This window comes from Capra hircus, unplaced genomic scaffold, assembly GCF_001704415.2.
Source record: "Capra hircus breed San Clemente unplaced genomic scaffold, ASM170441v1, whole genome shotgun sequence".
Classification (NCBI taxonomy): domain Eukaryota; kingdom Metazoa; phylum Chordata; class Mammalia; order Artiodactyla; family Bovidae; genus Capra; species Capra hircus.
In genome coordinates, this window is record NW_017189840.1 from 103,719 (window position 1) to 127,592 (window position 23,874).

Genomic DNA, 23,874 nt, shown 5'->3' on the forward strand with positions numbered 1-23,874 from the left:
GGCCGACCTGTCTGCTTGGCAAGGCCTTGGCAGCAAGCTGGCTGCAGTCTCTCCCAGTTCCCCTGATTTCCTTTAGTGCTGCTCCAGACAGTGCCAGTCTGGGCCCCAATAGCCAGAACCCTTCCTTGGGTAGGAGGGCTGTGACCTGGTAGATGGCAGTCACTTAGCAAGGTGGCCTTGGTCTCCAGGCCAGCCCTTTGTGCTGTGGGCCTTCCCAGCCTCGTGCCCAGCATCAGTGCCCTTGAGAAGAGGTCCTTTCCTGCCATGTACCCCTGGTGCACAGTTTGGAGCCCCCCTGACTCCTGTTCAGGTTTACTGAAGGGCCCCAGCAAGTACCAGAGAGATTCATGGGAAACTCCCCTCCCTGCCCCACGCCTTCCCTGCGCTGGGGCAGAGAGCAGGGAGCATCACAGGTCCTAGTCACTTGCCCCATTTCCAGATGCTCCGGGAGACCGGAAACTGGGCGTGAGGGCTACGGAAATATCCCTGAGCTCTGACAGCTTGACTGAGTGCTTGGGGGCCCAAGTTGGGGTGCCACAGAGGGTGGAGAGACTGTCCCCAGCCCCCAAAGGAGGACCAAGAGCTGGAGTTGAGAGCAGGCTCGGCAGGCAGGATGTGGGAGGGACTTGGAAATGTGGAGGCCACTGTGAGGATGAGAGGGAGGGCAGGTGAGGCCCAGGAGATGGGAAAGAGCAGCAGCTTCAGTGAGGGGCTGCTCAGGAGGGGCTTCCCAGGCTCATCGGCTGCCTGGCATGTGGTGAAAGGGGCGCCCGGCTGGGTCTTTGGGGCTGAGGGGACTGGAAGGCAAAGGGGAGGAGTGCACCCTGCCCCCCTCCACCGCTGTGCAATCTTCTGTCTCCTCTGCAGGCGGCAGTAGATGGCCCCTCGGACAAGAAGGAGGAGTGATGCTCCCCGGCCGCCCACAGCCGGCTACCGCTGGAGGGCCTGGCCTCGCTCGGTACCGCCATTCTCTCCTTTGCGCTTCTGTTCCCTCATGCCGCTTGCTGTTCCATGCACTGCCTGCATTCCTTAGGGGATCCGGGTCCCCCTCCCCCACCAGAATGAGCCAGGCTGCGGCGGGGCTTGCTTCCCACTGGGCTAAGCCCCTCGATGTCGCATGCTGATATTCTGGGCTCCTAAGGCCCCTCTCCTCCGGTCCTGCCGCAAGGCAGGCAGAGCAGGAAGAATAGCTTTGTGGGGGGCAATAAAGTCTGTTGTGTCATGTTTGTGCTGCGTGCGTGTGACTGAGGCCGCGGGGAGGCCGCCTTGTGATCCCCCCGCCTGGACCAGCTGAGACACTGATGGCAGGCAGCTCGGGCAGAGACCCTGGCCCCAGGCTTGGCCCCAGAGGCCTGCAGGACGCTTTTCCCTGCCTTTGTTCTAATTCCCAAAGGCTCCCTCCTCCCAGGCCAGGTGCAGGCTTGCACTTGCCCCATCTATGCCCTGCCTCGGGCACCCCAGGCCAGGCCTGGCTTGACGGCCACGTGGGGCATGTTGGCCCCGTCATCTTCCTGGGCCCAGGGGAGCTCGGGAGACACAGGGAACCCACTGGGCTTCCGGGTGGCAGCCTCGCCCGCCTCCTCTGGGTCCTGTTCATCACATTGAGGCCAGATAGAGCATGGCAGAGTGCCACTAGTCCCTCCCTGCCCCGCCTCCTCCTGAAGGTTTCCAGAATGACCTCTGACTAATGCCAGAGAGAGTGAAGACGTGCCCTTGGTGGTGACCTATGCCTGGCCAAGGGCAAACAGAGGCAGTGGGCAGAGCCTCCAGGTGTCTCTTGCGGTCCCCTCCGCCACCCCATGGGCCTGCTCTGGCCTGGACACCCCCTGGGCTGCCTTGGCAGGTGGCTGCCATCAACGAGGTTCTAGTGTTTTTCTGCTTCTGAGGACTGGGTGAGAGGGGTTGGGGGCAGGTCGGAGGTGTTTTTTGTCGGTATTCAGGGGTGCCTGGAAACGGGAGTGCAGACAGCCAGCATTGAGCACCAGCTTCTCCCACCAGGCTCAGGCTGGTGGCTCCCTTCAGCAGTGTTCTTTGCCCACGTTCTCATGGAGAGTGCCACCCCCCTTTCCGGGCAGCCTTCTAGGTGGTGTCTGCCGTGGAGGGAGGCTGCAGATGACACCCTCTGGTTGCTATGCCAAGGCTGAGAGCTCGTCCCACTTTTCCAGGAAGTGTTCCCTGACTACCTTGGCCTCGCTGAGCTCGCGTTGCTCTGAACTCCTGCAGGCCAAAGTCCACACTGTGGGCCCTTAGGTTCCCTGGGCTGGGCGGAAGGGAAGCAGCTAGCTGGGGACGAGAAAAGAGTGACGGGGATGGCCAACTCTTAAAAGTGGAAAGCATGGTGTCCACCTTGTTTAAGACTGGAGGGCCAGCTGTGGGCACTCCCCGCTCTGGCCCATTCTGAAGGCTGCTGTCAGCCGGCAGCCTCTGCTTAGAGTGGGGCTGTAAGCCACTGTACCCAATAGTCTCTGCCTTGCTTGCACCTCTGGTAACCTCGTGGTCACCACGGGGCTGGGCTGATCCATCTTCTGGCCTGTCTCTCTCACTGCTGGTCTGCATGTCCTCTGTCTACTGCAGGGACGGGTTCCCTAGTTAACAGGACCCAGCCAAGCAGCATGACCTCTGTCAAGTGCCCCTTACTGCGCTGTTGATGTTTTCTGAGTCTTGCCTGGTGGCAGGTGGCCTGGAGGCCATTTGGCAAGAGGTGACAAGGATGTGAGCCAAGGCACGGCCATGGCTAGAAGAATGGAGATGTGAAGGAGCTGGTGTGACTCAGGGTCAGAAGATCCCCTGGAGGAGGAAATGGCAACCCACTCCAGTATTCTGGCCTGGAAACTTCCCCAGACAGAGGAGCCTGGTGGGCTACAGTCCATTGGTTCGCGAAGAGGCAGACACGACAGCACATGCAGGGTGTGGAGTGGCGAGGGCCTGGGGCAGCAGGGACTGTTGAGTTGGAGGGTGTGAGGGCCTTTTTGGGAAAGCCACACTGGTGGCGCTGACCCACCAGCGCACGGGCTTCTTGGGGTTGTGGGTGTGGTGAGAGCAGAAGCTTGTAGGATGAGGAGCCTTTCAGAGAAGGGTGGGACAAGGGTTGGGTTGGCAGGCCAGGCGTTGGCACTGCAGGGGCTGGGCCACCATCTCGCCAGGGAGGTGCCTCCGCCAGCCGAGGTTCCAGAGGCCCAGCTTGACTTGGGGTGGGGCCTACTCAGCTGATATTCTTCCCCAGGCTCCAGTGACCTACACCCTGTCCAGGTTCTCCTTGGTGACCACCAGAGCGTTTGCTTATGACTGGCACAAGTCAGAGCCCACCCCTGGCTGTCCAGTTGAGAGCTCAGGCCCTCCCCTCACTAAGGGGTCGCTGCCTGGCTAAACAGGGGGAATGGCCTGTGAGGGACTGAAGAGGAGCCAGTTCTCTGTTTTCTCTGAAGGGTCACCCCATCCCTTCTGCCCAGGCTGGCATTCAGAGCAGGCAGCCGGTACCCTACCTTGATGCCCACCCCGGGAAGGCCCGCCTCAGCTGATAAGCAGACTGGCCCTGGCCACCCATGTCTGTGTCTCACCCCACCCTCCCTCCTGTTACTCTGGATGGATCCTGAATGGATTTCCTTGGTCCACTTCTTCCCAGCCCCTCTGAAACCTCGTGCCAAAGCGTGTGTAGTCTCAAACCTCCCCCAGAATCATTTTCAGGATGGCAGTTGAATGGCAGTAAGTGCATTTCCGTCGTGTGCAGCCATCCCCATTGTGCATCTCCTGAACTGTTCCCTCTCTCCAAACGGACACTGTCCCCATTGAACACTAATTTACCCCTCCCCCCACTTTCTCTTGGAATTGCACTCCTCAGAGAGGTCAAGTCACACAGGATGTGTCTTCCAGCTGCTTTCCACGTGTCATGTCTCAGAGGTTCATCCATCTTGTCAGAATTTCCCTCAGTTTTCAGGATGGAGCTCCTCCTTGTTCCTCTCTGCAGAGACTTGGGTTGTTTCCACCCCTTAATGCCATCCCGATCAGGTTTTTGCATTTCCCCTTGCCCCAGATTTCTCTTGTCCTGTGTGATCTGATCACCAAAGCTCCGACAGAGCCCATCATCCCCTCCTCCCTGACACCTGGAGAGGATGGTGGGCCCTCACATGTGTGTTCTGGGTGGTGGAGGGGTGTCCCTCCCAACTTTCCTGACTCTGCAGCCAGCCCCCACTCTGTGTCCAGAGTGTCCCAGGGCCCCAGGGCTCGGTGCCTGGGCCAAGGCTCCCTCTCTAGCTGCCCAGGGACTCATCCAGGCTCAGGGCCGTCTTTATGTAATGAGAACTTCCAAAGTTCTGTCTACAGTGCAGACTTTCTAGAACTTCAAACTCCTTGTCTAGACATTTCTACTTGGTAGATAACACTGTCCCCTCTGAACCTCCTTGTCTTCCTAGTGCAGGGCCTGGCAACACCACTCTTCTTGGGGGTCCCAGCCATCCACAAACCTGTTGTTCAGTTGCCAAGTTGTGCGCAACTCTTTGCAACCCTATGGACTGCAGCATGTCCATGGGGTCAGTGATGTCATCCAACCATCTCATCCTCCACCACCCCCTTCTCCTGCCCTCCATCTTTCCCAGCATCAGGTGTAGGTAGGTCACTTACCTGGTGACTGCACCTGCTAGTGCCCTGGTCCTGCCCAGTGACCAACCTTCCCCAGGGCCCTACCTGCTCTCAGAGGAGCACCCTTGAGAAGCTAGAGCCCAGACTTAACACCCACCTACCCTGCTTGGTGTGTTCCTTTTTAGTTGCCCTTGGGCCCCATGTATGTCAGCTCCCTACACTGTTCCTGGAACTATGCCAGGTGTACAGACCTTAGAACCAACACTTGCCCAGGGAAGCCACTCAAGGTGGGGAGGGCTCATACCCCTTCATCCCCTGACTGCCCCCCAACAGCTGACAAGCAGAAGCCATCTTTGGAAAATGATGTCTTTATTGCTGTTTGCAGTGGCTTTTAGCACAGTAAGGGCGTCCCCACTGGACCCTGGCCCTCCCCCAGCCCCACCCATCCAGCCCATGTCAGGGTGTGAGGGAAGCCCCTCAAGGGCCCCTTCAGGACTAGACACGACACACATGGTTCAGTGAACCTGCCACATGGAGGATTTGAGACATGGACAGGGTATCAGCCTGAAGCTCTCAGGTGGGAGCCATACCTAGGCTGGTGCCCACCTTGGGTCCCTGCAGTGGTGGTGCCCATCCCAGAGGGCAGGGTGGGGGCCAGCCTAAGCAGGCCAGGTGGGAAGCCCCGGGCCCCCATGGTAATGCACCGGCCAACACCCTTGACTTGTGGGGACACCCAGTGAGTCTCCCCCCACCACCTTGCTCTTTTCCACTGGTCTGGGGCTGGGGACTGCACATGCATACCCACACGATGGACTTGCACACTTGATAGCTTGAAGCTTCTGTTTTGCCTATGAAAATTAGATCTAGAAATTCACACTCCTTGGCTGGGGGGCACAGGTATAAGAGGGGCTGAAAGGGACAGGGCATGGCAAGGAGAGGGACATTGGGGTGTTTCTCTTAGAAATATACAAGCAGAAATCTCTCAAGTTTTTATAAAATGTGCAAAATACAAGCCTCATTTGCCCACAGGCACAACTTACACCTGGTATTCACCATTGCTAAGAGAGAAGAGATCTATACCCTATGTACTCACACACACGTGCACTCATACACAAGCTCACACAATTGATATTGGTGGCAATTGGCGCAGGAACCGAAGGTCCCATTGCTGGCTGGCTCTCTAAGCGTCTAGATCAGGGATGGGGAGAGGGGTCTAGCCCAGCTGAAGTATCTGCCTTGGTTCTGCAGCTGTGCCCCCCACCTTCCCCCTCTGCTCTCCAATCCTGGGCCCCACACTGCCACCTCTGGGGTGGGGGCCACCCAAGGGTGTGTCGGGCAGAACCTGGAGAGGCAGGCAGGGAGCAGCGCGCTGAGGTGAGACTGCAGCGGGTACTAGCGGTGGGCGGGGGGGGGGGTAATGCTGGGGAGCAGCGTGTGCACCAGCTTGATTATGGGGGTGGGGGGAGGCATCTATTTTTGGTGGGTTGTGGTATTTTTTTGGTGTTTTATTAAAAATGGAAAAAAAAAGTTGAGTTATAAGCACTCTGGTGCTTCCTCCCCTCCCCCCACCCCAGGCAGGCAGACCCCCGTTGAGTGGCAGGGAAAGGTAAGCCCCCCGGGAGGCGTGGGGGGTGCTAAAGCAGGGGTGCTATGGCTACAAGAGGGGGAGCTGGTGCCGGGGGCCCGTCACATGACGCTCTCCACCACCACCACCTTGCTGCTCTCAGACACTGGGGTCAGGGTGGTCAGGCCCCTGACATCCGAGTCTTGAGCTCTGTATTCCAGGTGGTGGAGGCCCCAGATGGGCTGCGTCAGGTGCTGCCAGCGCTGTGGGAGAGAGGGGGGCGCCTTGAGTGCCTGGGGAGGGGCCCCCGCTCACCCTGGGCCTCTGGCCACTTCCCGCCACCTGCCGCCAACTTGGAGCCCCAGACCAGCCCTCCTGGGGTCGCTGGCCAGGCTGTGACACCTGCACTAGGGAAACCAGGTTTAGGGGAGGGTCGAGTGAGTGCAGTCGCTCAGTTGACTGTGACCCCATGGACTGTCGCCCACCAGGTTCCTCTGTCCATGGGATTTTTCCAGGCAAGGGTACTGGAGTGGGCGGCCATTTCCTTCTCCAGGGGGATCTTCCCAACCCAGGGATCAAACCTGGGTCTTCTACATAGCAGGCAGACGCTTTACCGTCTGAGCTACCAGGGAAGCCAGTGGAGGGTTGAGTGGCTGTAAAAACAGAAGCTGGGGACAGATCTCTCATGACCTGAGGCCCTGGAGGGCCCACTTCTCTTCCACCTATACCCCATCGAGGGCACCCCAGGCACCCTGGAGGTCCTGTCTGGACCCAAGGGGGGGCCGTGGATGGAGGGGGGCATGGGGCACTGACCTCAGCCATGGTCCCCTTGGCCCTGAGGAGGCAGCCCAGGAGGTGGAGGGGCACACACAGCATGGAGGAGAGCGCAAAGGCCCAGCCCACAGCCTCGCCCCACCATGGGTACACGTAGGTATTGTTGTAGACCAGCGGCTCGTGGTAGACCATGTTGAAGATGAAGATGCCCTGTGGGTGAGAGAAGCTTGGCACTCATCCCCAGGAGCCACGGCCAGCTGGCCCCTGGGTGCCCTGCACCCTGCCCGGCCTTCTCCCTTACCATGCACACCAGTGGGGTGAAGAAAGACCAGCACCATTTCATCCAGGGGCAAGGTCGGTACCCGATCATGCAGGCCACGTCGTCCATGAAGCGATCAGCTCCTGCAGAGACAGGGCAGGCCAGAGCTCGAGACGCCCACCACTGCCCCTGACTGCCCCAGCCTGGCTCGCCTGTTGACCCCGACCTACCGTACACCCAGGCGACCACCACACACTCCCAGAAGGCCTGCCAGAGCAGCGTGGTGCCACTGGCTGAGTAGTAGTCAAACAGCTGGAAGACATACATCCCGCCCTGCGGAGGGGGCCAGGTCAGGGGGGCTGGCAGCTGGCCGCCTGCAAGGAGGGGTAGGGGTGGGCAGCCCACGTCCCACTCGTACTCACATCAGTCACCATGGAGAGGTCGATGACAAAGCAGATGGTGCAGCAGAGGGCCACGGAGATCTCCCTTTGGAACCGGAAGTAGTAGGAGGCTGGGAGGAGGTCCAGCAGGCCAGTGATGAAGCCTTCAACACCTACAAACTGTAGCCGGGCAACTCAGGCCGGGCCCCTCCCCTGCCCACCCACTGTCTCCTGGTGCCCAGGGTGCCCTAGGCCCATGACCACCCCCCATCACACACCTCTTAGGCCCACAACCCCTTGCAAACCTGGCTGTCGAGACCAAGCAGCAACAGCATGAAGAAGAACAGGGCTGCCCAGAGCGGAGCCACGGGCATCAGTGTGACGGCCCGCGGATAGGCAATGAAAGCCAGGCCAGGGCCTGAGGGAGAAGGTGCGGGGTGTGGACATCCAGAGCCCCCCACCCACATCTTGTCCCTCACCCCACCCTGCCCCCCAGCACCAGGGTAATGAACTATGGCAGGGTACCCTGTGGACAGAGGACTTCCCACTTGTGGCAAAGTATCACTGGGCCACTCCCACCCCTGTGTGTGGGCCATGCCAGGGACCACGATGGCAGGTTCCCGCAGGCCCTTGGTAGACTGACACCTGCAACGGGGATGTCTGGCTCAGCCTTTGGGGCCTGGGTTCCAGCAGCCATTGCAGTCACAGGTCCCCACAGACCCAGAAAAGGCCACCCTTTCCCTGGGCAACACTCTGGCAAGGAGGACACACCCCGAGGCCCCTGGATGGAGGCTTGGGGCTCCGGCCCTGAGCTCAGCCAGGCCTCCTCCTGGCCCACACTGATGGGACAAATTGAGTTGGACTTTTCCCCATTTCTCACAATGGCTATTTGTGTGTGTTCATATCCGTGGTCCAGCTGCGGCTCCAGAAGCCCGGCTGGGGCTTGCTGGGGCTGGGGGTTCTTTACCTGATTCTGCTACCTTGGAGATGTGCACGCCCTGTTCTGTGGCCATGAAGCCCAGGATGGAGAACACCACGAAGCCTGCAAAGAAGCTGGTCCCGCTGTTGATGAGGGCGAGTATGATGGCATCCCTGTGGACGGGGGACACGCAGGCTCTTGAGACTGCCTGTCGCCCACAGGTGGGTAGGGCAGGGCAGGGGCGGCTGGCTACAGTGCCTACTTGTAGCAGTTGTTGTTGAAGCGATTGTAGCTGCCCAGGGCGGTGAGAGCCCCCAAGCCGATGGCATAAGAGAAGAAGATCTGTGTCCCTGCGTCAATCCATACCTGGAAGTGAGCCAGGGAAGAGGAGGTGAGCCAGGGAAGAGAAGGTGTGGGAAGCCCTGCTGGGGTGCCTATCTCCTGCCCTGTCTCCCACCACCACCGTGTCCCCTCCCTCTGCTCTCCCTCACCTGAGGGGATGCCAGCTTTGACCAGTCAGGCTTGAGATAGTAGATGATGCCATCCAAAGCGCCAGGTAGCAGCACTCCGCGCACCAGCAGCACAACGAGGACCACATAGGGGAATGTAGCGGTGAAATACACGATCTGGGGGGGGTCGGGCTGCTCAGAGCGGGGTCCTGCTGGGAAGGCTGCAGTACCCCCCTCATGCTGGCCACTCAAACCACCGCCCCCTACCCTGCCTTCTAGTCAGAGCCATGGCTCCCAAAGGAGACTGTGCTCAGCTGGGGTACTGGCAGCGCCAAAGCAAGCAAGGTTAGCTGCAGGGAGGGGGTACAGGGTCAGGTCCCATGCTCCCTGGTCCCCTGCCTCTAGGTCATGTGCTCGCAAGGTCCTTGGGATTAGAACTCAGCCCGCCAGAGACAGGTAAGAGTGAGATAACACTGAAGGTGTCTGCCTCCCAAGCAGGTCCACCTGCTCAGCACGCTGTCTTATTTTGTGTCTGTTCAGTGGTCCCCCCAGCCGGACAGTGGGCCCCTGAAGGAGCGATGTGTCCAGGCTTCCCGCTGGGGCCCTCTAGGCCACACATCAGGGGATAGAAACAGGCAGTAGACCGGGTCTACCCACACCCTAAAACTGACCAGAACCCTAAACCTGAGCCGGAACTGACAGAAACTGGGAGGGTGGGAAGGCTGGACAGGGATGCCCCACCCCCAGGGAAGGGGCAGCCACTGCGGGGGCAGTGGGGCTCAGGGGCCGGACTGAAGTACAACCCCTGATGCAGTCACCTCCCGTGGCAGCAGTGGTCCCTGGCAGCTGCACCCCACGCCCAGGCAGTGGTGACCCAGCCCCAGGGTCTCCCCCGGCTATACCTTGCCTGTTGACTTGACCCCCTTCCAGACACAGAAATAGACCAGCACCCAGCAGGTCAGCAGACACAGGGTCACCTCCCAGTTGAGGGCCCCCGGCACCTCCAGCCCTCCGGAGAGCCGCAAGACTTTGTTCCTGGAGAAGGAAAGCCCATGAGAGTTGCGCCTGCAGAGGCCAAGAGACTGGGGTTGTCCTGGGTGGCATTGCTCTGGCAGCTCGAGTCTAACTGGTCCCATTGGTGCTTCTGGGAGGCCTGGTTAAGTCCCCAGCCTGGAGTCCCTGCAGTCTGTGTGCCTGGACCCCCAGGCGGCCCAGCGCCATGCCATCCCCAGTGGGCCCAACAGCAGTTCCTGCTTCCCTCCCCAGGCAGGCACAGCCTGCTCTGCATCCGTGATGGAATGCCTCCAGGGCGGGGCCCGGGACACACCCATGTGCATGTACCTGTGCGCACATGCACATACACACACGTGCACACACAAGCTACATGCAGGAGGCAAGACAGACTAGGCCTCGCTCCGAGGTGCTTTGACTCACTCCCAGAACTCGATGACTGGGGACCGGCGGTCGGCAAGCTGGTCACATGTGAGGTTGGCCATGGTGGCATTGGCACAGTCTTCGTGGCGGAAGATCTCCACACAATCAGGAGTGTTCCACGTGTGGCCACACGTGGCCCAGGGCAGCGTGGTGGTGAAGGACTTCACCAGATAATAGAAGCCCCAGGCCAGCACCATGATGTAATAGGTGTTGCAGTAGAAGACGATCACCATGGAGGCATAGCCCAGGCCTGGGGAGCAGGGGAGAGTCTCTATCCAGGCTCATCCCTGGCCAGCCCCCCATTGCTCCCACAATCTGCTGACCGGGCAGTGCCAGTGGTCCCTGCTGGGCCCCTAACATCCTGCTCCCCACATCTCCTGACTTTGACCCCCCTCAGTGCAACCAGACCCTTCTGTTGCTGTCCACCCAGACCCCTCTGAGCCCCCAACTTTCCTTGTACAAGTGCCCCAGGCCAGGCAGACCTCTCAATCTGTGGCCAAAAATCAGGCCCTGTTTCTCCCCCAGTCTCTTGCTTCCTCCCCAGCCCTCGGACAAGCACACATCCCAGCATGAGAAGCAAGTCCTGTTTCCCTAGTCTCACACCTGTCATCCCCTGAGTCCCACTGCCAGCATGATGGGTGAAGGAAGGGCAAGCCTTCACCTGTTTCCCGCCCCTCCCAACTGGGAACCTGGGGCAGGGTGGGAGACAGTCACCCTCTCAGGGGCAACCTCAGCCAGTCACTTCGTGAGTCTGTGCCACAGCCTACTGTCAGCTCCTTCAGCTTTTCCTGCCATCGTGTCTCACACTCAGCCACCCTCCTTCCAGCCCCAAGGGTGCTGGACAGGGCTTTCTCGCCCGGCGGGGACGGGGAGAGGTCCATCCTCTCTGCCCCCACCAGGGTCACCCAGGTAGGTGGTCTTCAAGTCCTCGCAGCTTGGGGGCCATATGCCAAGCCTGGTGCTCAGACAGGATGAGGTTTACTATAGTGGGTACCATCTTTGTCCCAGGGGTGGAGAAAGGCAGAGGTCCACAGGGGTCACACAGGGGCTGCCAGAGCTGCTCACCTTTGAACAGGGGGCAGATATTCCAGACGTTGATGCTGCCGGCCTTCATGAACTGGCCCAGCGATATCTCCAAGAAGAAGATGGGGATTCCTCCAATCAGGGCAATCAGGACGTAGGGAATAAGGAATACACCTGGGGAACAAAGCTGGAGGTGGGCACTTGCACAGGGTTGCCCCTTGGCCAGGCAGGGGACCTGACCAGAACTACACAAGTACGGTAAGACGGCCCAGGGCCTTCCCAAGCCCTGGGGGGTGGGTGGAGCCCCACCTTCAGGCTCCACCCAGGCCATGATAACTTCCCACTGAGTGAATCAGTATAAGGGGTGGCCGCTGACTCAGGAGCCCAAGGTGAATAGTCTTGCGGGGGGGGCGGGCATCGGGCAGAACCCCATTTCCTTCTGGTTTCCTGAGAGCCCCTTTTCCCTATAGGGCTTTGGCCCCTACTCACCGAGGGTGAGCTAACTAACGGGCACGGCAGAGACACGCACTTGTGGATACAAGCCACCCCTTGAGCCGCAGTTTGCTGGGCGGCAGAGGAAGGAACTGTGAGGGCATGAATGAGTGTGCATGCTCATGCCTGTTGGCTGTGGTTGGCACTCGGGCCTGGGGACCCACTGGGCTTGGGTAAGGGAAGGGAGCCTCTTGCCTGCACATCTGAAGGCCCAGGAAGAAGGTGGGTGGGTAGAGTTGTCTACCAGTGAGCAGAGTGCAGGGTATCTGAAAGGGTTGCTAAGTAAGGACAGGAAGTGACCAAGTTGGGGGAGCCTGGCAGGTACAACAAGACAGGAGCGCCCAGGATGGGGGTGGAGGACCCCTCCCCTCCAGGCCCCCGACCCTTGCCCCAGCTCACCAGGCAACTACTCAAAAGGCTAAGCTTTGGCTGCCGCTTGGCTGGGCCTGCGGTCTCCGCATCCTCCTGCTGTGACCTTGGGCCAAGGCCTTTGCTCTGAGCCTCAGTTTCCCGCCTGCCGCCTCGTCCCTGCGGCTTTTCCCACCACCCCCCTGGGGCAGCTTTGCAGTCACAGGACACACGCGTGCCCATCGCTGTTGCTAAGCTGGGCTGGGGCGGGCAGGCATGGGGTGTGCATACAGTGTGTCCAGCAATGGCGCCAGGCGGCCCGGGCTGCCGGCTTCCCAAGCCTGGCTCCGGCACCCAGTGTTCCAGGCCCAGGCTCGAGGGGAGGGGAGGGGAGGGGAGGGGAGGCAAGAGGAAGAGAGAGAAGGGAAGGGAGGGGAAGGCAGGGGGAGGGACAGAGTGGCCCATTGTGTGTGTGTTCGTGTGTGCACACGTGGGGGGCCGGCACAATGTGCCACTTGTGTGCCTGATCGGAGGGGGCATCCAGGGCTCCTCACCTCTGAGGCCTCCCCCGAGGCGGGAGGCCTCGCCCGGCCACCTCAGTGGCCAGTCACTTGCGGGTGGTGGTGCTGGGGTGGGGGGCGGACACAGCTCGAGGCTTCCTTCGCAGGCCCCCTCCCCCACCACGTTGCCAGGCACATGACCGGCCAGGGGGGTGGCCGCCTGGCTGGGCCACCGAGCGGCGACGGCGGGCAAGGGGCGGCCCCCCGGCCCTTCCCCTCCCTCGCCGGCCCGGGGGCCTCCCCACCCCCTGGACTTCGCCCTGCTGCCCCGGTGGGGCTAGGGAGGGGCCCGGCACTCACCTCCGCCGTTCTTGTAGCACAGGTAGGGGAAGCGCCACACGTTGCCCAGGCCCACGGCGAAGCCCACGCACGACATGATGAAGTCCATCTGGCGCGTCCAGGTCTCGCGCGGCGGAACGGCCAGGAGGCTGCCGGGCGCCCCCAGGGCCGCGGGGCCGTCGCCCTTGGCCGAGGCTCCGTCGGGCCCGGGCGCGATTAGGGGGCCCTTCTTCTCCTCGCCGGACACGCTGTAGATGCCGTTCTCCGCGCTCTTGTTGGCCATGGCCGGGGGCACGGTGGCCCGCGGGGGCAGGCGGGCAGACAGGCGCGGGGTCGCCAGCGGCGCAGAGGGGGATAAAGGCCCCGAAGGCGCGGGCCCGCCGGGGGCCGAGGACGGCCGGACCGGGGGGTCGGGGCGGCGGGCGGGAGGCGGGCGGGGTGCGGGACAGCGGGGGCGGCGCGGTCAGAAGCAGTCCACGAAGCACTTGAAAGTGAGCCTAAAGAATCTCATGTGTGTCGGGGGCCCGGGGGCTCGCGGGCGGCGGCGGGGCCCGATCGGGCGGCGGCGACGGCTCCCGAGGCTCCTGCCCGCAGCTCCCGCGGCGGCGGCGGCGGCAGTTGCTCGCCCGGCCTGAGGCTCAGCCTAGCCGGGGCGCGGGCGGCATCCGCAGCCCCCTGTCTGCAAGCGGCGGCCGGAGCAGGAGCAGGAGCCTGCGGCCCGCACCTCCCGCGCTCTCCCCCCCTCCCCCCGCTGCGGCCCGGCCCGGCCCGGCGCGGGCTGCCCGACTCGCCTGCGGCTCCCGCGTCTGCGGCGGCCTAGGCGTTCGCCCCTCCTTCTCAGCAGCGGCGGCGGCGGCGGCGGCGGCGGCGGCAGCGGCTTTAGCCGCTCTCCGGGCCGCAGCGAGCTCAGCGACTCACCACCCCGTTCTGATCTCGCCTCTCCTCTTTGGCCGGACTACTGGCCGCTTATGAACCGTCTCCAGGGTGACGTCACTCTCGCCCCGCCCCCGCGGACGGGCCTCGCCCCTCCCCCTCCGGGTGCCCGCCCCCCCGCCCTGGTCACCCCGCCCACCTCCTCCCGCCCTTCTCCAGAACCAGAGGCTCCGCTCCCGCTGGAGGCCGCCGGCTACCTGGGGCGCCCGCCAGCGCCTCCTTCCCGGGGCCCAGCCGCCCCTGATCCCGGGTTCCTCCGGGCCCGGAGCACCGTCCAGCCACCTCACTTGCCCTTCCCGCTTCGAGGCCAGCCGCTGGCCTGGCTACCTTATTGGACATCCTGGGGCGCCCCCCGCCCCAACCTCCTTCTTGCAGCCTGGCCCATCTCTGAGTCCCAGCCGAGGTTGGGTACCAAGGCCTCCAGCTTCCGGGCCCCGTGACACCACCTCAGGGGTGCAGGCTGCTTCTACCTGCTGAAGCACTGGGCCCAGCGAGCCCCCTCAGAAAGGCTGCGGTGGCGGTGTGGGGGTCTGTCTCCAGGTGTGCTGAGGGGCTTTGCCGAGACCCTGTCTCCTGCCCTTGGGTCCCCCACACCCCCCAGGGAGACAGCCTTGGTCTGTCAGTGTCCCGGTTGTCGGAGTGACAGCGCTCGGAGTGACAGCGCTCGCTGACTCTCCTGAACAGGCCGAGGGAAGCCTGACTGGCCGATGGACAAGGCCGCACTTTTTCACCCAAGTGGACGGTGGGAGGGATTCCTGCGGCCCCTCCACGTGCCCGACCTGCAGGAGACTGTGGCACTATAGGGTAAGGGTGCCCTCTGGTGCTTGGCAGGTGCACAGACCCTCCCCCAAAGGCCTCCGCTCCACGCTTTTCTCTCCCCAGGGATCAGCAGGACCCAGGTTGTTCAGCTGCTTCCCCAGCAGCCCTTGAGCCTCCTGTTTGGAATTTTCCAGGACTGAGAGCAGCCCCAGGAGGGGGCAGGGGGGGGGTCACCATCATGGCTGCAGATGCGCTCTGTGCCCACCTCCAACCCCCTGCCCCCAGTCCCAGGCTCCCCTGAGCGCGCCACCCTGCAGTCCCCAGATGGCTCATCCCGTTAAGCTAAACCCTCAGCCTTCCGGGCGGCTTTAGGAAGAAAAGCAGTTCCGGTCCGAGCCAGCTTGAGCTTGTTAGGTGAGGGAGGGGCAGCATCTCCAGCCGAGCTCGCTCTGGGAGCCTTGACTGGCCGCTGGGGGAGACTGGCAGGGTCTCAGGGCTCAGGCTGGGGGCGGGGCCTGGAGCTCAGGGAACCCCCCCTTCCCAAGGTGACGAGGGTTCCCTGACTCCTCAGAAGCCCTGATCTGGAGCTCTGGCCCAGCCTCAGAGTGAAGCAGCTTGGGAGACAGGCAACTGAGGAGTATGGGACCCAAAGATGGCTTGAGGAAGCCAGGGGCCAATCAAGCTCAGGCACCCCCAGACACCTTGGAGAGAGCAAAAGAGTATATAAGCAAAGCAGGCAGAGGGGAAGGGGCAGAACGCCATTTGCAGGCCGGGTGGGGTGATGCCTCTGAGGGGAGGCTGTGGCGGGGACCTGGGTGACGTGACTGCTGGGACAAGTTCAGGAATGGTGAGGTCCTGGCTGGGGCAAGGAGCCTCCAGAATGTAACAACTTGCTTGTTCTGAGGAGGTTGGCGGGGAGAGGGATCGCAGGGCTGGAGGAGGATACGGTGAACTGCTGGCACTTTCTGAGAAGGACACGGTGTGAAAAGAGCAGAGCCAAGAGTGGGGACCCCCTGTGACCTTGCCGGGAGGGCAGGGGACACGTGTCAAGGCCAATGGCAGGACGGGAGGGAGCTGTCACCTTCCGCAATCATGGTGGGGTCAGAGGCTTCTCAGGGAGAGGTGACTCGGTCCCAGAGAACTCTCAAGGGTGAGCTGGCTGAGGAAAATGGCTCCAGCTCCTTCAGAGACCACCTCCAGCCACTCGGAGCTGGGGTGTCCGCATTCAGGGGCTGCAACAGGCTGGTTCCAGTCCCGGGACCCCACGTGGCCCCCTCCTGTGGCCCACACTTCTCTCAGTGGCACAAATCTGACCAGGCCCTCCCCACATGTCCTCTCGTGTGGTTTCCTCACACCGAAGATCCACCTAACATTCATGGAGCTGGCCCACAGGCCATGACCCGGGGTGCTTCTTCCTTGCCTACCACCTTCTGGTCCTGCACGGTTCAGGTCAGCTGCTATCTGGCCCAGGAAGCTGGAGAGGAGGCTGAGGGGGGCCTTGACCCACACCCACACCCACACAGCCTTCCACGTCCAACTGAGGTGAGCTGGCCTTCGGAGACACATGGAGTTCATGGACTGGTCCTCTGGTGTGTGGACCCCAGCAGCCCATGGGAGTGCCCCAGCGGACAGGGAGGTCTCCAGTGTTTGAACACAGGCAGAGGGGTTTCCAACCCTCAGTGGGGTCTCAGGGCTTTGCCAGCACATCCCTCTGCTGCAGCAGAACCTCAGCTGAAAGCCAGGAGGCTGTCCTCCACGGGCAGGGCCCAGGTATTGATGGCCCTTCCAGTCAGCTCAGTCACTCAGTCGTGTCCAACCTTTTGCAACCCCATGGACTGCAGCACACCAGTCCTCCCTGTCCATCACCAGTACCCGGAGCCTGCTCAAACTCATGCCCATCAAGTCAGTGATGCCATCCAACCATCTCATCCTCTATCACCCCCTTCTCCACCTGCCTTCAATCTTTCCCAGCATCAAGGTCTTTTCCAGTGAGTCAGTTCGTCACATCAGGTGGCCAAAGTATTGGAGCTTCAGCTTCAGCATCAGTCTTTCCAATGAATATTCAGGACTGCTTTCCTTTAAGATTGACTGGTTGGATCTCCTTTCAGTCCAAGGGGCTCTCAAAAGCCTTCTCCAACATCACAGTTTAAAAAGATCAGTTTTTCAGTGCTCAGTCTTCTTTATGGTCCAACTCTCACATCAGTACGTGACTACTGGAAAAACCATAGCTTTGACTAGACGAACCTTTGTTGGCAAAGTTATGTCTGTGCTTTTTAATAAGCTGTCTAGGTTGGTCATAGCTTTTCTTCCAAGGAGCAAGCGTCTTTTCATTTCATGGCTGCAGTTACCATCTGCAGTGATTTTGGAGCTCCCCGAAATAAAGTCTCTCACTATTTCCATTTTTTCCCCATCTATTTCTCATGAAGTGATGGGACCGGATGCCATGATCTTTGTTTTTTGAATGTTGAGTTTTAAGCCAGCTTTTTCGCTCTCCTCTTTCACCTTCATCAAGAGGCTCTTTAGTTCTTCATCGCTTTCTGCCATAAGGTTGGCTCTTCCAGGTGGGTTCCCAGTCACTCCTCCCCTGTGAGATTTAAAGCATTCCCCAGGCAGAAGCAACAATTAGACTGTGGGTTAGAGGGAGGAGGTGAAGAGGAAGGAGAGGGGAGGAGGGGAGAACTGGAAAGAGGGAAGGCCAGCCCAGAGGGCTCCTATTGTCCAGGGAGGCCTTGGAATTCGGGCTGGGGATTGGACCTAGTGCTGGTTGAAACTGGGGTCTTCGGAGTAGTGGGTTGAGTGGGAGGGCACCCTGCCCTGGGGTGACTGGTTATGCCAAGAGGGTCTCGCAGCTGGAGACAGGGTGGGGGCAGGTTGGGGGCTCCCCCTCTTTGGAGGCTGGCAGGCACAGGAAGCTTTGGAGTTAGAATTAGCTGGGAACAAAGGAAAAACTGGAGTCTACCTTGAAGGGCTTTGTGCTTCCAGCCACTGGAAAGGGGAAGAAAGGTGCAGGCTGCCTGGTGGGCTGGGGGGAGGGCCGCCCAAAAGGCTGGAAGCCTGCGGAGGCAGATGGTGGACAACCTACCCCTCCCCAGCCCGCACAGCACACTGGTCCAACAGCTGTGCTCATCCACACAGACCTCCCCCAACAGGATTTTTAAAATTGGTTTCTGTGTTGTAAATGAACTGTCTTTTTATCAGAAGAGCTTTAGAGGCACAGACCAACAGCGGAGCTAATATTGAGAGTTCCCACCCCCACTCCCGGCTTCCCCTGTTACTAACACTCTCCGTTGTGTGCTCCCGTTGTTACAATAATCAACCAGTGCTCTACATTGTCACCCACTGAGGTCCAGTTTTCTGCCTTTGTCCTGGTGCCTGAAGCTGCCGGTACTGAAGACATGATGCCAAGCAACCCCAGGGCCCTTTCCCTCTGCCTCTGTACGTTATGCAACCCGGGACCACACGCCCAATCCCTGCCAAGAAAGGGAAGGTTCCAGTCCACGGTCATATTCATATTTCCTCTTGTCTTTTTTCTGCCCCAGGATCCCATACTGCATTGGCGTCCCGTCTTCTTTGGTTCCTCTGGGCTGTGACAGTCCTCATTTTTGGTGTCCTGGAGGAGGTCCTGGAGGACTCCTTGGAGTTTTTCTGGTTTTCATGTCTTGAGATGACAGGGGGATGGTTATTGAGAGGAGGCCCGTGGAAGTAAAGTGCCGTTCTCATCACACCCCAGCAGGACACCATGCTTTCCACATGACTTCCACTGTTAGTGTTGACCTCGGTCACCTGGCTGAGGTCATGGTAGTTCAACAGATGTCCCCGTTTTCATTCTGTCCTCTTGGGAATGAAGTCACTGGGCATGGCCCACCCTTGATGAGTGGTGGTTATGCTGCGGGGATAGGAAGAAAGGGGCCAAGGCACAATCCTTAAAGAATGACACACCCATTGAGAAAAGCAGGATATGACAGAAACTGGTTAAAACTGATTATGTCCAAGATGGCAGAAGATTCTACTTTCCGTAGACCTTGAGCCCCAATGTAATGCATTAACATACTAAATGACACACCCACAAGTGACAAGACAGTTCACAGGCTGACTATAAAAGGCCAAAAAGAGGGCGATGGCCTAGTTCTTGTCAGTCTCCACCCCTTCTCCAAAATAGTTGGGGTAATCCTCCCCCTAGGTAGCCTATGAAGCTACCCAGCCCCTAAAAACTAAGCACCTGTATTTCAGGCCCACTGTCGCCTCTGAGACACACTGCATTCTGCCTTTCGAGTGCGTTGTTTGCTGCTTAGTCTCCAAGTTGTGCCCCAGGCTTTGCAACCCCAAGGACTGTAGCCCACCAGGCTCCTCTGTCCATGAGATTGTCCAGGCAAGACTAGTGGAGTGGTTTGCCATTCCCTCCTCCAAGGGATCTTCCCAATCCAAGGATCGAACATGAGTTTCCTGCCTTGGCAGGTGGGTTCTTTACCACTGAGCCACCAGGAAAGCTAAGGAGTATGTTTCTCTCTGTAAACCTGCTTTCACTTTATAGTATGCTCTTATGGCCCATTTTCCTGCACCATCTTTCCTGATGGTGGGACCTCAGAGGGCATAATCTCAGTCCATCTGTTGGGCTGTGGCTCTCCTCTGTGGAGGGTGGCTGGGACTCATCCCAAGCCAGGTAGATTCAAGTAGCCTCTCAGGTGGTGGCTGACACTGCCTGTGGAATCTAGCAGAGACCGGTTCTCTGGCCATGAAGGAACCTGAGGCTTTTGTCCTTTCATCTTTATCATTCTCCCCTATTGCTCTGTCTCTTAGGACTTGAAAAGATTCACCAAGAGAACCATACAGACATCCTAATTACAGGGGCAAATAGGGGTAAGCTAAAAAGCTCGTTCGTTTTTTTCCCTAAGCTAGTTCTAGTAACACGTAGTTGTCTTTAACTTCATTCAAAACAATGCTCTTAGATTCTTTGGTGACGCTGTCATATCAGTGAGCATTTTTAAAAAAGCATCAAAATCGGTAAACGTTTGTGTAACCATTTTAATATTGAAGATGGAAGAAAAACACCAGAATTTTCAACATATTATGCTGTATTATTTCAACAAAGGTAAAAAGGCAACTGAAATGCAAAAAAAAAAAAAAAAAAAAGATTTGTGCTGTGACTGATTGAATGTGTGGAAAGTGGTTTGTGAAGTTTCATGCTGGAAATTTGTCACTGGACAATGCTCCTTGGTTGGGGAGACCAGTTGAAGTTGATAGTGATCAAACTGAGACCTTAACTGAGAACGGTTAACTTTACATCATGCATGAGATAGATGACATATTCAAAATATCCAAATCAAGCATCGAAAATCATCTGCACCAACTTGATTATGTTAGTCACTTTGATGTTTGGGTTTCACATAAATTAAGGGGGCAGGGGGTTGGAGGGGGACCAAATTGTGACAGGGAATGGAAAGTGGATACTATACAATATTGTGGAATGGAAGAGATTGTGGGCCCCGTGAAATGAACCACCACCAACCACACCAAAAGCTGGTATTTATCCAAAGAAGATGATGTTGCATATATGGTGGGATTAGAAGGGAGTCCTCTGTTATGAGCTCCTCCGGAAAACCAAACAATTAATTCCAAGTACTGCTCCCAATTAGACCAACTGAAGTCAACAGCAAACACAGTTGTCCATCAGGAGACTACAAGATCACATGTTTCTTTGATGACCAGGCAAAAACTGTTACAGCCTGGCTGGGAAGTTCTGATTCATCCACTATATTCACCAGACAGCCCACCTTTGGATTTCCATTTATTTCGGTGTTTACAAAATTCTCTTCGTGGAAAATATTTCAGTTCCCTGGAAGACTGTAAAAGGAACCAGAAATAGTTCTTTGCTCAAAAAGCCAAACAGTTTTGGCAAGATGGAATTATGAAAGTGCCTGAAAAATGGTGGCTCAGACGGTGAAGCGTCTGTTTACAATGTGGGAGACCCGGGTTCAATCCCTGGGTCAGGAAGATCCACTGGAGAAGGAAATGGTCACCCACTCCAGTATTCTTGGCTGGAAAATCCCATAGACAGAGGAGCCTGGTAGGCTACAGTCCACAGGGTTGCAAAGAGTCAGACACAACTGATTGACTTCACTTTTTCTTTCTTTAGTGGGAAAAAATGGTGACTATGTTGTTCAATAAAGTTCATGGTGAAAATGAAAAATATGTCTTTTATTTTGACTTTAAAGCCCAAGGAACTTTTTTTGGCCAACCCACTCACTGGTGACTCGGTTCCCCTCTATGGCTCCTTGGGCCTGACTCCAGCTCCATACTGGATAACAGTGTCAGTCTGGTTCTGAGGCACTAGAACTGTGGTGAAGAACAATTTGGTGGACTCTCTGAAGCTTCCTCAAGGTTTGCAGCTCGGCTCCCCATGAAGGCTGTTGGGACTAAGGCCCTCGTAGCACCCCCAAGCAGAAGTTGCAGGCGAGCACCTCCTTCTTGAGGGTCATAGTCCCTTCCCATGCTAGGAAGTGCACCCTCCTAGTCCCACCCAATCTTCCTCTTGATTTCAACCCCCTCATTGATGGTGTCACCGAAATGAGGGCTGTGTTCCCCACTTGCATCTCTTAAGGGAGCCCGGATACCCCTCAGTGGAAGCTGTGAGTGAGCGCCTTCTCAGGGGGCTTAGGAATCTCTCCTGGGAATGGTCGTGGTTGGACACCTTCCCTCCTGTCTTGGATATTGCTTATGTCCTCCTTGTCTCCTGACTTCTTGGCCTTTCTCCTGATCCTTGAACCTCTTAGCCAGCTTTCCCAGCAGATGGGTGTTGCCTCTTTTACTTCTGAAGAGAGGGAGGCTCTTCTCCATCTCAAGGTCCATATCCTGAGGGGAACTTCAGCCTTGAGTTGTTATCACTGCCTGGTGGGTACGAACCAGCCCTACCCTTCAACTCTATTTGTTTCTCTTTTGTGGCAGTGATAAAGGTAATCTCTAGTTGACTCAGAGCCTAGGTCTCCTTCCTCCTTCTCTGAAGGATTTAGGCCCTGGGACTCTGGTGCGTTTTTTCCCCCCCACTAATCCAAGAGGCCTACTCAGGCTAACCAACCTGGAACATTTGGGGTGCTCAACAGGGAACCCATGGTTGCCTTTGCCAAACAGACCCTTTCTCTCATGGCTGGACAGCCACAATCCCAGTTTTCCATGCTTAATTAAACACCTTTTCTGCCAAATCCCCAGAGTCAGGGACTGTCAGGGATCAGGCCAATTATACTGTCTCCTAAATTGCCATCAATGAATAGCAAGGAGACATAAGAAGACCCTCTTAAATGAACAGTGCAAAGAAATAGAGGAAAACAACAGGATGGAAAAGACTAGAGATCTCTTCAAGAAAGTTCGAGATATCAGGGGAGTATTTCCTGCAAGAGAGGGCACGATAAGGACAGAAATGGCAAGGACCTAACAGAAACAGAAGAGATTAAGACAAAAAAGAAAGATTAAGAAGAGGTGGCAAGAATACACAGAAAAGTGAAAGCGAAGTCGCTCAGTTGTGTCCAACTCCTTGAGACCCCACAGACTGTAGCCCACCAGGCTCCTCTGTCCATGGGATTCTGCAGGCAAGAACACTGGAGTGGGTTGCCATTTCCTTCTCCAGGGGATCTTCCCAACCTAGGGATCGAACCCTGATCTCCAGCATTGCAGGTAGACTCTTTACCATCTGAGCCACCAGGGAAGTCCACAGAAGAGCTATACAAAAAAGATCTTAATGACCTAGATAACCACAATGGTGTGGTCACTTAACTAGAGCCAGACATCTTGGAGTGAGAAGTCAAGTGGGCCTTAGGAAGCATTACTACCAACAAAGTTAGTGGAGGTGATGGAATTCCAGCTGAACTATTTCAAATCTTAAAAGATGATGCTGTTAAAGTGCTGCACTCAATATGCCAGCCAATTTGGAAAACTCAGCAGTGACTACAGGACTGGAAAAGGTCAGCTTTCATTCCAAGCCCAAGGAAGGCAATGTCAAAGATTGTTCAAACTACAGAACGGTTGTGCTCATTTCACATGCTAGCAAGGTAATGCTCAAAATCCTTCAAGCTAGGCTTCAACAACACATGAACCAAGAACTTTCAGATGTACAAGCTGGATTTAGAAAAGGCAGAGAAACCACAGATTAAATTGGCAACATCCGTTGGATCATAGAGAAAGCAAAGCAATTCCAGAAAAACATCTTCTGCTTCACTGACCATGCTAAAGCTTTTGACTGTGTGAGTCACAACAAATTGTGGAAAATTCTTCAAGAGATGGGAATACCAGACCACTTTACCTGTCTCTTGAGAAATCTGTATGCAAGCCAAGAAGCAACAGTTAGAATTGGACATGGAACAATGGACTTTAGTTCAAAACTGGGAAAGGAGTACATCAAGGCTGTATACTGTCACCTTGCTTATTTAACTTATATGCAGAGTACACCACGTGAAATGCTGTGGTGGCTGAAGCACAAGCTGGAATCAAGATTGCCTGGAGAAATATCAATAACTTCAGATATGCAGATGACACCACCCTAATGGCAAAAGGCAAAGAGGAACTAAAGAGCTTCTTGATGAAGGTGAAAAGCAGAGACATTACTTTGCCAACAAAGGTCCGTCTAGTCAAGGCTATGGTTTTTCCTGTGGTCATGTACGGATGTGAGAGTTGGGCTGTGAAGAAAGCTGAGCACCGAAGAATTGATGCTTTTAACTGTGGTGTTGGAGAAGGCTCTTGAGAGTCCCTTGGACTGCAAGGAGATCCAACCAGTCCATTCTGAAGGAGATCAACCGTGGGATTTCTTTGGAAGGAATGATGCTAAAGCTGAAGCTCCAGTACTTTGGCAATCTCATGCGAAGAGTTGACTCATTGGAAAAGACTCTGATGCTGGGAGGGATTGGGGGCAGGAGGAGAAGGGGACGACAGAGGATGAGATGGCTGGATGGCATCACCGACTCGATGGACGTGAGTCTGAGTGTACTCTGGGAGTTGGTAATGGACAGGGAGGCCTGGTGTGCTGCAATTCATGGGGTCACAAAGAGTCGGACACGACTGAGCAACTGAACTGAACTGAACTGATAAAGGTGAAAGAGGAGAGTGAAAAAGCTGGCTTAAAACCCAACATTCCAGAAACTA

The 23,874-nt window shown here is 57.4% G+C and overlaps 2 protein-coding genes across 3 annotated transcripts in view; one reads left to right on the top strand and one right to left on the bottom strand.

The window, feature by feature from the left end:
- BCAP31 (B-cell receptor-associated protein 31) overlaps nt 1-1,226 on the top strand; it is a 29,142-nt gene extending 27,916 nt beyond the window's left edge. For both annotated transcript variants that reach the window (XM_018044779.1, XM_018044780.1), the window contains exon 8: nt 868-1,226. In XM_018044779.1, coding sequence (XP_017900268.1) covers nt 868-906 — 39 coding nt within the window. In that variant the 3' untranslated portion in view covers nt 907-1,226. The remainder of the gene's footprint in view (nt 1-867) is intronic.
- A 3,699-nt stretch (nt 1,227-4,925) lies between these two features.
- SLC6A8 (solute carrier family 6 member 8) lies at nt 4,926-13,999 on the bottom strand. The gene is made up of 13 exons (XM_018044781.1): nt 13,078-13,999; nt 11,420-11,551; nt 10,355-10,604; nt 9,823-9,955; nt 8,963-9,097; nt 8,734-8,837; nt 8,520-8,644; nt 7,858-7,970; nt 7,595-7,732; nt 7,403-7,505; nt 7,215-7,315; nt 6,953-7,123; nt 4,926-6,402 (listed from the first exon to the last, which is right to left on the bottom strand). Exons 1-13 carry the CDS (start codon nt 13,337-13,339, stop codon nt 6,262-6,264), a joined length of 1,908 nt encoding a protein of 635 aa, XP_017900270.1. The 5' UTR covers nt 13,340-13,999; the 3' UTR covers nt 4,926-6,261.
- Between the last annotated feature and the right edge of the window lie 9,875 nt (nt 14,000-23,874).